The sequence below is a fragment of the Danio rerio genome, chromosome 12 (genome assembly GCF_049306965.1).
Source record: "Danio rerio strain Tuebingen ecotype United States chromosome 12, GRCz12tu, whole genome shotgun sequence".
NCBI classification, from domain to species: domain Eukaryota; kingdom Metazoa; phylum Chordata; class Actinopteri; order Cypriniformes; family Danionidae; genus Danio; species Danio rerio.
This window is the reverse complement of record NC_133187.1, coordinates 47,949,671-47,965,000: the sequence shown is the minus strand read 5'-3', so window position 1 is coordinate 47,965,000 and position 15,330 is coordinate 47,949,671. Positions and strand designations below refer to the sequence as shown.

General features: G+C 38.1%; 1 protein-coding gene and 1 long non-coding RNA gene across 7 annotated transcripts in view; both read right to left on the bottom strand.

Moving 5' to 3' along the window:
- The window catches only part of LOC141376889 (uncharacterized), a 9,012-nt gene extending 7,247 nt beyond the window's left edge, over window positions 1-1,765 (bottom strand). For all 3 annotated transcript variants that reach the window (XR_012388239.1, XR_012388241.1, XR_012388240.1), the window contains exon 1: window positions 1,671-1,765. This is a non-coding gene — a long non-coding RNA (uncharacterized lncRNA). The remainder of the gene's footprint in view (window positions 1-1,670) is intronic.
- Window positions 1,766-3,967: 2,202 nt separating this feature from the next.
- Window positions 3,968-15,287, bottom strand: gpx9 (glutathione peroxidase 9). Of its 4 annotated transcripts, NM_001354172.1 has the most exons (6): window positions 15,105-15,282; window positions 13,024-13,117; window positions 11,464-11,594; window positions 8,774-8,904; window positions 6,403-6,488; window positions 3,968-4,143 (listed from the first exon to the last, which is right to left on the bottom strand). In NM_001354172.1, exons 2-5 carry the CDS (start codon window positions 13,106-13,108, stop codon window positions 6,413-6,415), a joined length of 423 nt encoding a protein of 140 aa, NP_001341101.1. In that variant the 5' UTR covers window positions 13,109-13,117; window positions 15,105-15,282; the 3' UTR covers window positions 3,968-4,143; window positions 6,403-6,412. The 4 variants fall into 4 exon arrangements, 3 of the variants coding, with proteins under 3 accessions (NP_001341101.1, NP_001314841.1, NP_001341103.1); NM_001327912.1 differs by lacking the exon at window positions 6,403-6,488; NM_001354174.1 differs by lacking the exon at window positions 3,968-4,143 and having other exon boundaries at window positions 5,488-6,488.
- Between the last annotated feature and the right edge of the window lie 43 nt (window positions 15,288-15,330).

The following is a 15,330-nucleotide window of genomic DNA, read 5'->3' as shown; positions in this document are numbered from 1 at the left end:
AGAGCCACCATGTCGCCCTCTTGTATTTTCCTTTTTTATATTTTTGTAGATACATTATTTCAATAATTCAATATGAACTAAACCCAAAGGTAAGAGATGGTTTTTAAAAAAATACCTTGATTATTTTACATTTATTTATTTAATTATTAAATTTTATTTATTTTTTTGCACTTTTAGTTGACCTATAATATGAAACTGTGCTCATATTCTAACAAAAACCACGACTTTGATGTGAATAATGAAGCTAGACAACTTTAATTTTAAAGTCAGAAATTAGTTTTAAGGAAGTGCGTTCCCGCCTATGAATAAATATTGTCCGGAACGTGCTTTCATATATCTAATAAAATTAAAAGGTTACTTCGCCGATTTACTTCAAATTTATGTCGCAATTCTGACTTTTTTTCTCAGAATTGTGAAAGGTAAACTTAAAATTGCATCCAGTTTAAATATCATAGCAGGATCACCCATACACACTCATTCACTACGGACAATTTAGTTTCTCCGATTCCCCCATAGCACATGAGTTTGGACTTTAGGGGAAACCGGAGCACCTGGAGGAAACCCCAGCGAACATGGGGAGAACATGCAAACTCCACTCAGAAATTCCAACTGACCCAGCCAAGGCTCGAATCAGCGACCTTCTTGCTGTAAGACGACAGCACTACCTACTGCGCCACCGCGCCACCCCTCTTGTATTTTCATTTTTGAAATATTTTCTTAGATACATTACTTCAGTAATTCAATATGAACTAAACCCAAGTTTTTTTTTTTTTTTTTTTTTTTTTTTTACATTTACTGTATTTCAAGTAACACGGTTATTTGTTTATTTATTTAAATTTGTTTGTGGTTTTAGTTGACCTATATTAATCTGATCATGTTCCAACAAAAAACACGACTTTAATGTGAATAATGAACAGCTTTAATTATTAAGCCAGAAATTAAACATATGGAAGCACGTTCACGACAACCAATAGAAAATGGCGAAAACGTGTTTCCGTATATCTAATAAAATTAAAAGGTTACTGCGCCGATTTACCTCAGATTAACATCGCAATTCTGACTTTTTTTCCCCTCAGAATTGTGAAATGTGAACTCGCAATTGTGAGTTTTAAAGTCAGAACTGTGAGGGTTTTCATCCAGTGTAAATATTATAGTCCGATGAATCTCAATAAACATAATTAAAAATCAAATAGGCCTAGCTTGATGTAAAGCACATATATTAATATAAAACTTAAAATACACATTTTATACACATAACTCGCAATTTGGAGATTATATCTAACAATTATGCCTTTTCTACAGAGAAGTAAACCGATAAAAACTCGAAATTGCGAGTTATAAAGTGAGAATGGCGAAATGACGGACTATAAACAGTACGTTAGAGTAACACTGATCTAAATTACAGTAGAATCAGGTCAATTTCGGCAGGTCAGTTTCAAGCAGAGAACAATTAAGCTACGTTTATTGTTGTTCTACTAACGTTATATTATTATTATCATTATTAACATACTACTATTACTATTATTAAACTATAAGGTGTTGTTTATTGCGTCGCAATTTTTAATGCTTCCGTGAAAAACACAAGCGGATCGTTAAATCTGCTCAAATGCAGACACGGAGAGAAACACACAAGACTCTGAAGAGCTGTAATCAAACTGAAGAAAATTTACCGTCTGTAATTGAAAAATTTGCTGTCCTCTTCTCACCTGCAGCCGCTTGTGAAATCAAATGCTCGTCAAAGCAGCGCTGCTGTTAGAACGGCTGTACAACACTGACATCTGGTGGACGGGAAGGCCATTACAGGTAAAATACAATAGGCTTTTATCATACAGGTGTGTAGTTGGTTGTTCAGTTACTTAACAAATAAAGCTATGAAACGTTATTTATTTATTTATTTATTTATTTATTGAATTATTTACTTACCTGAATTCAAATTTTTAAGCTTAATTTAAAGACTAAAGTTGTGATAATCACAACCCACAAAGTATTTTTTATATTTGTTTTATTATGTATTATGAACTTCTAATTTTTGTTTGTGTATACTGAAACATATTTTGAATGTAAATGTTTATTATTATTACTATTATTAATATTACTTAAAATGTTAGTCACATAGGTGTAAATCAACATGGAGGTTACGTTTAATATTGTTTTGTTATGTATTATGTTGTATGTACATTTTAATTATTATTGTACCAACACAAATGAACCTATAAGTGAAAATCCTAGTTCAAATAATATTAGTAGAATAAAATCAGAATACATTTTAATATTTTTTTTAATATTTCGATATATTTTGATTTTATTTCAAACGTATTAAAGGCTCACGAAACCCTCGAGTATTTTTTTAAGACGTTAACAGATTTGTGTGTGTTGAGCATCAGTCAAGACAATGTTAGCAGCTGTCAGCTTTAATTGTGGGGAAAACTGGATAATTTTGAGCTTTTGTCAGCTAATTTCAGCTTCCGGTTTAAAATGATTCTTGGGGCGGATCAAAATCGGTGACGTAGCACAAAACTGCAAGTGCAAAGATGACGCGTCGGTTTCTCAGTATTATTCATAGCTGAGTTTTCTTATCCTATGAGAAGAGCCGGCTTCTTAATTATTCATGACTGCACGTGCTTTCTGAAGGCAAGACACAGACGACAGACCTGCCAGTGCCAAGCTGTGAGACCCTATGTTGATGACCGGGTGAAACCGCGTCCACGGACCCACTGCACACAGTATTTAGCCTTTCATGAAGGGTGATATGTGTTTTTTTTCCATGATCCACGGGGTTTGTTGCATGTTTTTTCCACGCAATGCTGTCAGGGCCGATACAGCAAAGCTGTTCATGTGCAGCAAGTATTTTTGTCGGGAGAGCAGTCCGAGAATGGTGGATGTTGTCTTTTATCAGGAGTTCATTCACATTTAGACACATTGCCATGCTGCTGTGTTTGTCTAAATCCTCCAGATTACCAACAGGGCTTATAGCTGAAATAGACAGGGCAAGAGAACTGCTGCACTGAGTCTGCATTCAGATCTCTGATTCAGACCCGGGGATTGAGGGAAAAGTCCTCAAGGTGTTTATATAAACACGATTATCTTCATAATTATATAAATTGTGGTTATTTGTATATGAAATTACAAACAACAAATGCAGTGTCACCCCGCCGGACCTACGCCACCCAACCCGCTCCGAGCTGGTATCGAACCGGCCACCTTCGGGTGCTCTACTAAGGAGGCTAAAGACCATGGCCTCTAGCGTCTGTCGCTAGAGCACCTTTAGAGGTCAGAGGAGTAAGGTTTACCTGCACAGCACACACTAGCTGGCCTCCGTTACACTCACCCCCCTAAACCTCACTCCCATCCGGGTCACGGCACCAATGTAACCCCACCAGTCCAATGCCACCCAACCTGCTCCGAGCTGGTATCAAACCGGCGACTTTCCGCATGGGAGTCGGGTGCTCTACCAAGGAGGCTAAAGACCATAGCCTCTAGTATCTGTCGCTAGAGCACCTTTAGACGTCAGAGGAGTGAGGTTTACTGCACAGCACACACTAGCTGACCTCCGTTACAGTAGCAGGGCATTAAATTACTGTTTATTTCTTTGCATTTTAACTTTGTAACCTATAAAATCATGCATCTCCTCACGCTAACTGACAACAGTTGTTCACTCCCCTCCTTCTCCCCTGCTGGCCACGCCCACTCCTGCCCTTTGCTTACAGAGCTCCACGCCCATTATGATGCATCTTTTGAAAATAATTCTGAGGTAGACCTGAACCGAAAGTGGGGGTTATCATGACTCTTTGAAAATAAATAGTATTTTTTATTTACATTTTTTTAATGTTAGAAATATTGCGATACATCAGATAAAAGGTGAAGATACATCAAATTCAAACAAACTAGGTTTTAGTTTCAGTTGTTTTTTAAAGCTTGTGTTTAATATTATTGAACATTGATCAGCATGTAAATAAATAGGAGTACATGTGTTGTAGTGCAGAATGCTCTTTATTGTGGGAAACATGATCAGTGTTGTGCAGTGTGTGTGTGTTTCTTGGGCGTCTCGGGTCTGCAGATCTGACTGAATGCACTGAAGATCAGATCCACTCGTCCCCATCAGATCCTCTCAGCTGCCGGACGGAGTTTCCTGAGGGATCGTCACTGCGTCGCCACATCGAGAAACACACACCCACACACACACACACACATCAGATGAGTGAGTGTCAAACACAACATAAAACAATTGTGAATATGAGAAGCTTATAATGAATTGTGTTCATTAAAAAAAAGTATTTAAAAATTAAAAGAAAAGGGGCAAATATATGAGCAATATCACACTCGTAGCAGTGCGATATGGCTGTATATCATTGGCCGCAGGCCGTGTGCCTTAGTGCACCCACCAGTGCCGATATACAGCCACATCGCACTGCTACGAGTGTGATATTGAGTTTATACAACAGTTTGACGGCATAATTGTGTATATAAAAACAAAATCAAACATGGAGAGTCTCAAAAACCCTGTTGTATGAGGAACTACTTTCTTCCGGATTCAAATCATAAGCTGAGAGTTAAACAGTTGAGCAAGCATCTTTTAAACCTTAGAGCTTTAGTGTCTGCTTTTTTGCTGGCTGTATGTGTGCGGAGTAATACACAAAAGGTAAAGAGGCTGTAGGAGTTCTGATATTGCAGAATATCGCACGGCTATCAGCCAATCAGATTTGAGAACCAGACAGAACTGTTGTATAAATTTATATATATATATATATATATATATATATATATATATATATATATATATATATATATATATATATATATATATATATATATATATATATATATATATAAATCAAATTATATGTTCATATCTCAATTATTTTTAACCGATTGTATTTGTGAGAGAACTGGGAAAAGTGTTTAGCTGACTTTAAAAAAGTGAGTAAATACATTGCCTTTTAATTATTAAGTAAATGAACTATGTGGGATGACATGGCGGCTCAGTGGTTAGCACTGTGGCCTCACAGCAGGAAGGTCGCTGGTTCAAGTCCTGGCTGTTCAAGTCCCCGTGTTGGTGTGGGTTTCCTCTGAGTGCTCTGGTTTCCCCCACAATCCAAACACATGCGCTAAAGGGGAACGGATTAACTAAATTAGCCGTAGTGTATAAATGTGTCTGTGAATGAGTGTGTATGGGTGTTTCCCAGTACTGGATTACAGCTGGAAGGGCATCCGCTGTGTGAAACATATGCTATGGTTCATTCCGCTGTGGCGACTCCTGATGAATAAAGGCACTAAGCCGAAGGAAAATGACTGAATGAATGAACTATGTGCATAACTATAAAAATTAAGTCAGCTAAATAGTCTCACATTACAAGTTTACTCCCTTTAAGTAAGGTTAACTTGTTGCTTTTATGCCAATGAGTTCACTCACTTTTTTTAAAGAAAGTAACTTATCGCTTTTTACAGTGAATACATTTTATTTATAATTAATAAGTTTGTTTTTTTTACTTCCCTATTCCTAGATCTTTTCCTATGACTTCAATTCATAGATATATATTTTTCAACATATTTATAAAAAAATTTTAATCGTGTTTCAATGGGTCTGAATGGATCTAAAATATGTAAAACATATGCTTGATTGTGTAAAATAAAATGAAAATGAATTAAATGAAAATAAAAAAAGAAGCTCATTTAATTTAAATGAATCAGACAGCTGGATATATTGGATATACAGTATAATGTTATGAAGTATGAAATAATACTATAATAATAAATAATTATTAATAAATAATCAAATGAATAATTAAATAAATAAAATAAATAACTACAGAATAAATAAATAATTAAATAAATAGATGAAATGAAAACAAAAAAGGATGAAATGAAAATAAAAAAGGTCATTTAATTTGAATGAATACAAACAATCAGACAGCTGGATATACTGGATATACAGTATAATGTTATGAAGTATGAAATAATAATATAATAATAAATAGTTAATAATAAATAAGTAAATAAATAAATAAATAAATAAATAAATAAATAAATAAATAAATAAATAAATAAATAAATAAATAAATAAATTTGCCTTTCAGGACCCTTGAGATTTTTTGTATTTATTTTCATGACAATTAAATTCTGTTAATCAGATCTCAATATAATACATTTCAATATAACTATTTTTTAAGTATTTTGTGATAATGTACCTATTTTTTTCTTATTCATTATCTATTTTTTTTATTAATAAAGCATTTCGTTTTACTAGATGTATAATATAATTCATATAATTCAATAATGTTTTGGCCATTTTCCTGCCTGGTATGTATGGATCTGGTCTGCAAGGATTAAGCAAAGTGAAAGTTATTTAATCTGAATGAATCCGAGCTGGAATCATCCTCATAAAGGTAATTATGGATACACTACATATTATGTTTTATAATGCATGTCTTCCCTGCAGAAGTGCAGAAACGTCCCGCTCCACATCTTCAAACGGACAATTACGATCATACCTGCAGACAAACATTGAGCAGAGTTACTGATCATCATCCTTTATATTTATTACACATGTATTCTATTTTTAATTGAATATGTTTTTATGTAAATGCTATAGGAATTGGACAATGTTTGGCTGAGATATAAATATTAGAAAATCTGGAGACTGAGGGTTCAAAAAATGTAATATAAAGTTGCCTAAGTGGAGTTCTTAATCAAAAAATGAGTTTCTAATATATATTTACAGCATGAAATTTACAAAATGTCACATTAATAGGGCTTGAGTGTCCACACAGCACATTTTAGCTCCTACTATTTAAAATACTGGAATGTTTTGTATTTTGTTACAGACATATGGTGTCATCCTGCAACTGTTTTCCAGCATATGAAATGTCCCAAACCCTATTTTTAACTGTCCAAACTGGGGAAAAAATGTTGTTTTTACTCTCTGATAGTCAAAACATGTTCAAAAAAAGTTCTATGTTAAATATGCATTACAAAACAGTCAGGGAAAAGTGTTTTATGTAAATAAGTCCACATAAATGTACATCATTTTTCTCTAAAAGAACATCTTTTCAAAAGATGATACTTAGATTTTTATTCTAATTAGGTTCCAATAAGCCCAAATAGCAAAGAGCAATAAAAATACATGTAAAAAAACACCTTGGGCCTTAAGAGGTTTAAGATTTGAGGCATAAAGGAAAAATCTATATATTTTTTTTTCCCAGTGACTCAGTGGTTAACACTATGGCTTCACAGCAAGAAGGTTGCTGGTTCGAGAGCTGGCTGGGTCAGTTGGCATTTCTGTGTGGAGTTTGCTTGTTCTCCCTGTGTTAGCCTGCGTTTCCTCTGGGTGCTCTGGTTTACCCCACAAGTTAAAAGACATGCACTATAGGTAAATTTGGTAGGCTAAATTGTCCGTAGTGTATGTGTGTGAATGAGAATGATCGCGGAATAAAGAGAAGAGCGGGGGGTGGGGGGCTGGTGGATTGGCACAGACCCTTGATAATGTCTCTGGGGCCACAATAAATGAATGGGCCCTTAGAATTGTCCTAACCCTATCACTCACCACCCCCTAGCAGCGCCCCTGGTGTTGGGTGATGTGTTGCAGCTGGAAGTGCATCCGCTGTATGATAAGTTGGCGGTTTATTTCGCTGAGGCGACCCAAAATAAAAAAAAGGGACTAAGCCGAAAAGAAAATGAATGAGTTGGCAACTTATTTTACTTAAGTTTTGTAATCCACACTCTCAGAAATGAAGATACAAAAGCTGTCACTGGCAAAGTAGCCTTTAAAAAAGTACATGACACATTTGTACTCAAAGGCCTACTTTTTGGTATTGGTACCTTAAAATTATATTATTAGCATGTCTTAAATCAGAATCAGAATGAGATTTATTTATAAGGAATAATTTGTGGTTTATAGTAGGTCAAGGTGCATACATATCATCACAAGAGGACACAAGGACGTTTAAATTAGTGGATAATAAGTGGATTGTTTAATTACATCAAAATTATATATAGATAATTTGAGCAATATGGTCATTGTTGACTAATTTAACTAAAAATAAATAGCATGTATTTACAAATAAGTACAGAAATCATCAACTGTGAGGCTACTGTATTGTTTATGGCTATAAAACACAGGTAATTGATGTGTTGGCTATTTAAGTTAGATAGGCCTGAGGAAAAAAAATTCTAAAACATCTAAAGGGTTCATGTTGTACCTTAAATGTTCAGTACGTTCATCATTCATTTATTTATTCATTAATTTTCCTTCAGATTAGTCTCGTTTTCAGAGGTTGCCCCAGAGGAATGAACCACCAACTATTCAGCATGTTTTACACATAACTTTTTTACATATGCTTTTTGCCCTGTCAGCCACAACCCAGTATTGGGAAACACCCATACACACACATTCACACACACAAACACACAGACACACACACACACACACACACACACACACACACACACACACACACACTACAGACAATTTAGTTGATTCCCCCATAGCACTGAGGGGGAAACCGGAGCAGCCGGAGGAAACCGACGCCAACACGGGGAGAACATGCAAACTCGGGACTCAAACCAGCGACCTTCTTGCTCTGAGGCAACATTGCCAACCACTGAGGCACTGTGCTGCCTGGCTTAAACGTACATATTAATACCTAAAAAGTACAAAAATGTACCTTTTGAAAAGGTCCCACCTCAGGGACAGCTTTTGTACCTTTAATTCTGAGTGTGCAGGGTCAAATATAGTTCGATGTTTGTTTTATGTTGCATGTCAGTTTCACAATAGTACCGTTTGTAAGGACGTCCGTCTGCGGTGATGAGAAACTTCTCAAAGTTCCAGCGGACATCATTGGCTTTAATGGGAGACCAGTAGAGTTTCCTGATGTCTCCAATGACAGGATTGACAAACGGAAGACTTTCCTGCAAGAATGAGAGTGTTGAAATCATTACAGTGGTTTTAAAATTGCTATATTACTTATTGCCTTTCAGCTGATTTACAGTGTGTTTTGGGTAATAATAATGTACTAAAAATAAACGTCTATCCTTTGTGTTTTTTAAAACTGCAACCCATTACTGGAAGTACAGGCTTCAGCCAACATAATACACCACATCTCAGAGATGCAATGACACAATGCCGTCAAATGCAGTCAATGGAGCTACTTGATAACCTGCACTTTTTTTATGTAAAACATACACTTTTACATGCAGTCAATTTAGACCCCCCAGGCTATACACAAACACCACATATTTCAGGGGAACACAAGTCAGACGAGAGGTAGCTTTTAGAAAGAGGAAATAAGATGCATTAGGGAAAAGGGAGGTGAAAAAATATCCCCTCTTGGACTGCCGTTGAAGTAGGGCTCGTTGTGAGTTCAGAGGGAAAAAAAGCCCCAGCACAAGCACATAAACACATAGACATCGCAACAGGGGATGGAAACAGGGGATGTGGACATAATCTGATAAAGGCGGCAGCCATCCTATCCTGCAACCAAGGGGTGCTGGTCACAGACCTGCCTAACCACACCGGTAAGTGAAGCACATGAAGGCGTGGGATTTGGGGGTTAGGTAGTGATTGTCTATCTGTAGCTGTCTATGTGTGTGTGTGTAAGCCAGTAGAGTCTCACAGGTGTCCTTGGAACAGGGAGCAGGAATTTTGAGCATCTCTTTTTCTTGCTCTACGGGGAAATTGTATCTCCAGACGAAGCCTTTTGGCAGGAGAGTTACAGGGACGTCAAAACAGAAGAAAAGGTTTTCAAACTTGGGTCAATTTCTGCAAATTTTAGCAGATACCTAATGTCCGTCACTGGTCTCCAGGTCTGACTAAATCCCATTGCAACACCTCTAGTTTCTCCCCGATGTTTTCCAATTTGCAGTCTAAGGCCACAGTCTGAGTACCAACAACACTGCTTACCACCGTTTCAATCCAGCTGGCCAGCTTGGTGGGGTTTTGAGCCACATTGACTGCTTTTAGCAATCGCTTTTACCCCGCCTAAGCCCATCAGCAGAAACCCTGTAATCAAAGTTCTGAATAGATAGATATCTTTAATATCCTCCAGTGACAGAGCGGCCAGGCACACAACGCGCCACGTCTCCCACCTTTCCATCATCACTCCAGCTGCGAACATCCCCGCAGGACAGTTGGGTTCCCCCGAACCCAAACTCCTCACCGAGAGCCAAAGAGACGTCAGTGTGAGAGGTGGGCTTAGGTGTGCGCATTAAAAAGCATTGCGTGCAGCTCAGATTGCAACTGCTTCCAGACCACTTTTAAAAAACACATTTAAAGGGCACCTATGGTAAAAAATCTACTTTTCAAGCTGTTTGGACAGATCTGTGTGTTGGTATAGTGTATAGACCGTCATACTGGGGTGATATGAACACACCCAGTCCTTTTTTTTCAATTTAACTACAAAAAAAAGGGTCGGCTAATTGGAGCTGTTTTCAAATCGATCGCACCATTATGTAGGAGTGCGATCCCCCCGCCCACCGAATTGATTGACAGCTGCGCGCATTAACATGTTCCGGTAGTCACGTGTATATGTCAACAAGACCAGACAGACATACGCAAAGCAACCGGGAATAAAAGGTCTGTTCTGTTCGCTAGGATCAGCAGTCATCATCAAATGTGATCAAGAGTGAGTTTCACATGTTTAAAATGTTTTAAAACAGAGTATGTGTTTAATTAATTACAGCGTTTTACTTCAGCTTTACTTCATCAGCACAGTCGCGTGTCAGAACAATTATAAAGGAAGACGTTTCAATCCCAGTTTGTGGAAGTTAAATCAGGTTTATTTTGTACATTAGCATAACAGATATCCACACAGTACTTGAGGTTAGCCTTAACTAAGCTAAGCGCGCTCTGTCTGCCTGCTTGTGTGTGTGTGTGTGTCATCTGTGGTGTGTGTGTGTGTGTGCGCGTGCGTTAACTTTGTAACAATATTTTGTGTGACTCATCAATGCAACTTCACAATACTGATTAGTAAAGGTTAGTTCTTACTGTAGTATTTCTCACAAACGCTACGTGAGACCTTCTTCTTTTAAGTCTGTCTGTTGTCTGACGCAGCTGAGGGAGGAGGCATGTAGTGGGCGAGAAAGTGGCGGGAAAAAAACGTCTTAAAGGCGCAGTACGACAAAACCACCCCCTGCTGGAAATCAGTATAAAACAGCATCTTGTAAAAGGTATAATGAAAAATCTGATGGGTATTTTGATCTGAAACTTTATATACACATTCTAGAGACGCAAAAGACTTATATTAAATCTGAAAAAAAGGGGTAACCTAGGTGCCCTTTAAAGATATAGTTCACCCAAAAAAATAAAAGTAACCTAATGTTGATTTTGTCCATATTTGACCAAACATGTGGTTATGGCAACCAGCAGTTTTTTGACTCTATCGGTAAAACAGGCTTTATTTTGTTCATGCAAACTAATATATCCAGTATAAATGGAGTATATGTCTGAGTGAGCTACAGTAAACGCAGTACCTTCAGGTAAGCGTACAGAGGATCTTCATCAGAGCCGTTCACCTCAATCCTGCTGAAAATGGGGAACTTTGGAAGGAAACCAGATCCTGGTCTCACATGCTGCAGAACATTCAGGGTTTCATGGTTCTCCTCTGAGGAAAAACAGAGAGAGCATTATTACAGCACTCAGATAATAACCTCCCCCATAACTAATGTTCTCCGGCCTAATTCTGGCCCACACCATCAGCAATTGTTTTTGGCCCACATGCCGCAGTGAATTACGGTACATGACTGGACCAAATCTGGCTTCCAGACAAGAGGCAAACATGGACCATATCTGGGCCAAGATAATAACCCATAACTGGGCCTGAACTGACATGTTGGTGTTGTCACGATCACCAGCGATCGTATTCCACTAGATCGCTGGTTCTCACTCACAACAGACCATGGACTACACTTCCGCCTTTTCCTGGACTACATATTCAGACATGCACTTCGCCTACACCCATGCTCACTCATCTAGATTGATTACACTCGCAACACCTGTGGCCTATCAGAGACTGATTGCATTCACTACATAAGCCACTCATTCACCCTTTCAGTTTGCCGAGTCTTGTTCTATGTATAGATGACATTACAACGCGTTAATCCTGTCTTGTTTTCCTGTGTTTTTGACTTAGCTTTGTACTCTTGTTCTCCTTGCCTGCCGCCTGCCTTTTTGATTATGATTCTGGACTGCCTGAACATATCTGTTTATACCTGTTGACCTTTGCTTGCCTGACGACGATTAAACCTGCATTTTTGGATCCTACCTTCTGTTGTGAGTGTCATTTCTACAGTGAACAAGACTCGGCAAACTGAAAGGAAGAATGAGTGGCTTATGTAGTGAATGCAATCAGTCTCTGATAGTACACAGGTGTTGCGAGTGTAATCAATCTAGATGAGTGAGCATGGGTGTAGGCGAAGTGCATGTCTGAATATGTAGTCCAGGAAAAGGCGGAAGTGTAGTCCATGGTCTGTTGTGAGTGAGAACCAGCGATCTAGTGGAATACGATCTCTGGTAATCCTGACAGGTGTCATGACTGCAATTTTTTTTTTATAAACCTGTGAAGCATTTCGCTTTATGGCTGTGCTTTTTCTTGAAGCGACCTGATTAATAAATCTTTTTCTGCACTCAAAAATAATTTCAATGTATTTTAAAAGTGGGTCAAGATAGGCCAAACTTACGTGGCCCGCATACATTTTTAACATCTGGGCCAAATACTACATTTGATATCTGGCCCAAGTCTTGAGTGCTGCCTGTAAGACGGTGCCACCTCAGCCTGCTGTGCCAGCTTTATGCCAAATCTGGGCCAGAATTCTTTGCTACCTGAGCTATGACTATTCAAGCGTGTACCAAGTGTACAAATCAATAATACATATTTTATTTCAGGATTCTTTTATAGTGGAGATCATTATTCAGGTCTTTGAATTGGATTTACAGCACCATTGTACAGATATGCAACTACCCCTTATTCAGATTAAAATAAGGATAGGTTGTACTGTATATGGAGTGTGTTGTCTGTTCAGTGCACATCTCACCAGGAGACTGAAGTCCAAACTGATTGCAGGGGAAACCAAGTACAGTGAAGCGCTGTCCTCCATACATGTCCATGAGTGCATTCATCCTGTGATACTGAACACAGCATTTACATTATTGCCAACCCGGGCTCATTGTGGAAACGTAGTCCGGCGGACGTTTCTGGAGACCGTGGAATACGTCCCGGCAGGTACGTACGGCTGCAGTTTTTGTTTTTGCGAATCCGTGAGAGGCCGCTGTTGTGCGCTTTTTCACACCTCAGACGCCTATCGCGAGAGTGGTTCGCGCCCGCGCTGTTCTCGCGTGAACCCACCTGAGGCCGCTGTCCGACTGACCGGATGATTGACTGCGCGACCGGCCAATCGGCCGACTCACCCTCCTCCTTCCCTGAACCCAACCAATTTTACCGATCAACCCGCCTGCCTGCTCGCTTCCCTAAACCCGAGCAACAGTTTACAAAAGTGTTTCCAAAAAAATAAAAACCCTGATTTTTTTTTTTCTACCCCGTTTTGGGATTTCACCGTGTTCTCACCCTGTTACGAAACTCGTTCACTTAATTTTTGGGATTCTGTTTTTGTTTTACCTGATTGCTGGAACCGCTCTTCCCCGGACTCGAAATCTATCGCCGTGATCGACTCCTCTCTGCATATCGAGCCTGCCGATGTACACGGTGAGCTGAGTGGACAAACGGGTTGAGCGGGGAAGACCTCCACAAGGAAGTAAGGCAAGCGCGAAAGGTAACAGCGTCACACCGCCCCGCAGTGTTCGCTTGAAAAAAATAAACGCAGCCGTACGCACCCCCCGGGCGTATTCCGCTGTCTCCAGAAACGTCCGCGGGACTACGTTTTCAGAATGAGCTTGGGTTGATTATTGTCATTATTCACGTACTGTAAACATCCGCTGTCCACATCATATTACACTTTTCAATAATTTTGGATTAGTTAATGTGAGCTAATGCATTTATTAACATGAACAAACAATGAACAATATGTTTAATACAGTATTTGCTCATGTTAGTTATCGTTGGTTAATGAAAATAAAGTTAGTTAGTTTGTTTTAACCTCCTGGTGCAACTGTCGTTAACAAGCATGCATTTGGATGTTAATAATGTATTAATACATGTTGAACTATGTTTAATAAATGCTGTACAAGTATTGTTCGTAATTAGTTTGTAAATGCATTAACTAATGAAACCTTATTGTAAAACATGACCAATTACCTTTAATACAAAGCAAAAGAAGGGCTATTTTGTCCACAAAAATGAAAGGCTAAAATATGTCGCAAATTGTAAAGTTGTCCTCCAGTGTAATAATTTATGCTTTTACCATTACATGTTTAAATAAGTAAAAAATATTTATTTTAAATATTTTTTAAATAAAATATCAAAGCAAATGTATAATTTCTTTCTTGCCATGTTCAAATAGGTGTTAGATCTCTAAACAAATGGACTAAATCTTAATGTTTTACAGGAGTAAAGTCAGAATTAAAGACAAAAAAAGACATCAAAAAGTCATCAACATATTCTAATGTATAGTCTGGGCAGTTTGGTGATTTTTGACTTGTATATAGCCTCTAAAATATATTTTAATACATGTGGATTGCTGTAGCAAAGTAATGCTTTACTACTTCGAGTATTCTTCTCAAAGATTATTCATTCATTAATTTTCCTTCAGCTTAGTCCCTTTTTTATCAGGAGTCGCAACAGTGGAATGAACCGCCAACTATTCCAGCATGTTTTATGCAGCGGATGCCTTTCCAGCTGCAACCCAGTGCTGGGAAACACTAATACACACTTGCATTCACACATTGCCAATTTTGTTTACCCAATTCACCCACAGCACTTACATTGTTATACAATGACTTGCCTAATTACCCCAACTTGCCTAATTAACCTAGTTAAGCCTTTAAATGTCACTTTAAGCTGAATACTAGCATCTTGAAAAATATCCAGCATATATCCAGTTAATGTGTGGAAAAAATATACTGAAAAATTTAATTAAATTTAAAGTTCACAAACAGTGATTCAGTGAACATTGTGATTCATTCAAGTGCATATTAAAAGCAGCCCATTACTCAAGCTCACCTCTTCAATGGTGGACCCTCAGAAGGTGGCCACGTTCATGATGAGCAGAACTTTTCCTCTGAAGATGTCGAGCGAGACGCTTTTTTCCTCCAGGGTCTCCACAGTGAAATCATACACTGAATTTGCAGCCATATTAGCTGTAGATTGTGAGTGTCTGTGTGTATCAGAGCGGCTGTATGCAGTAACCAGTGTCTCTCAGCTGCGTTTCATTCACTGCTCTGTATCT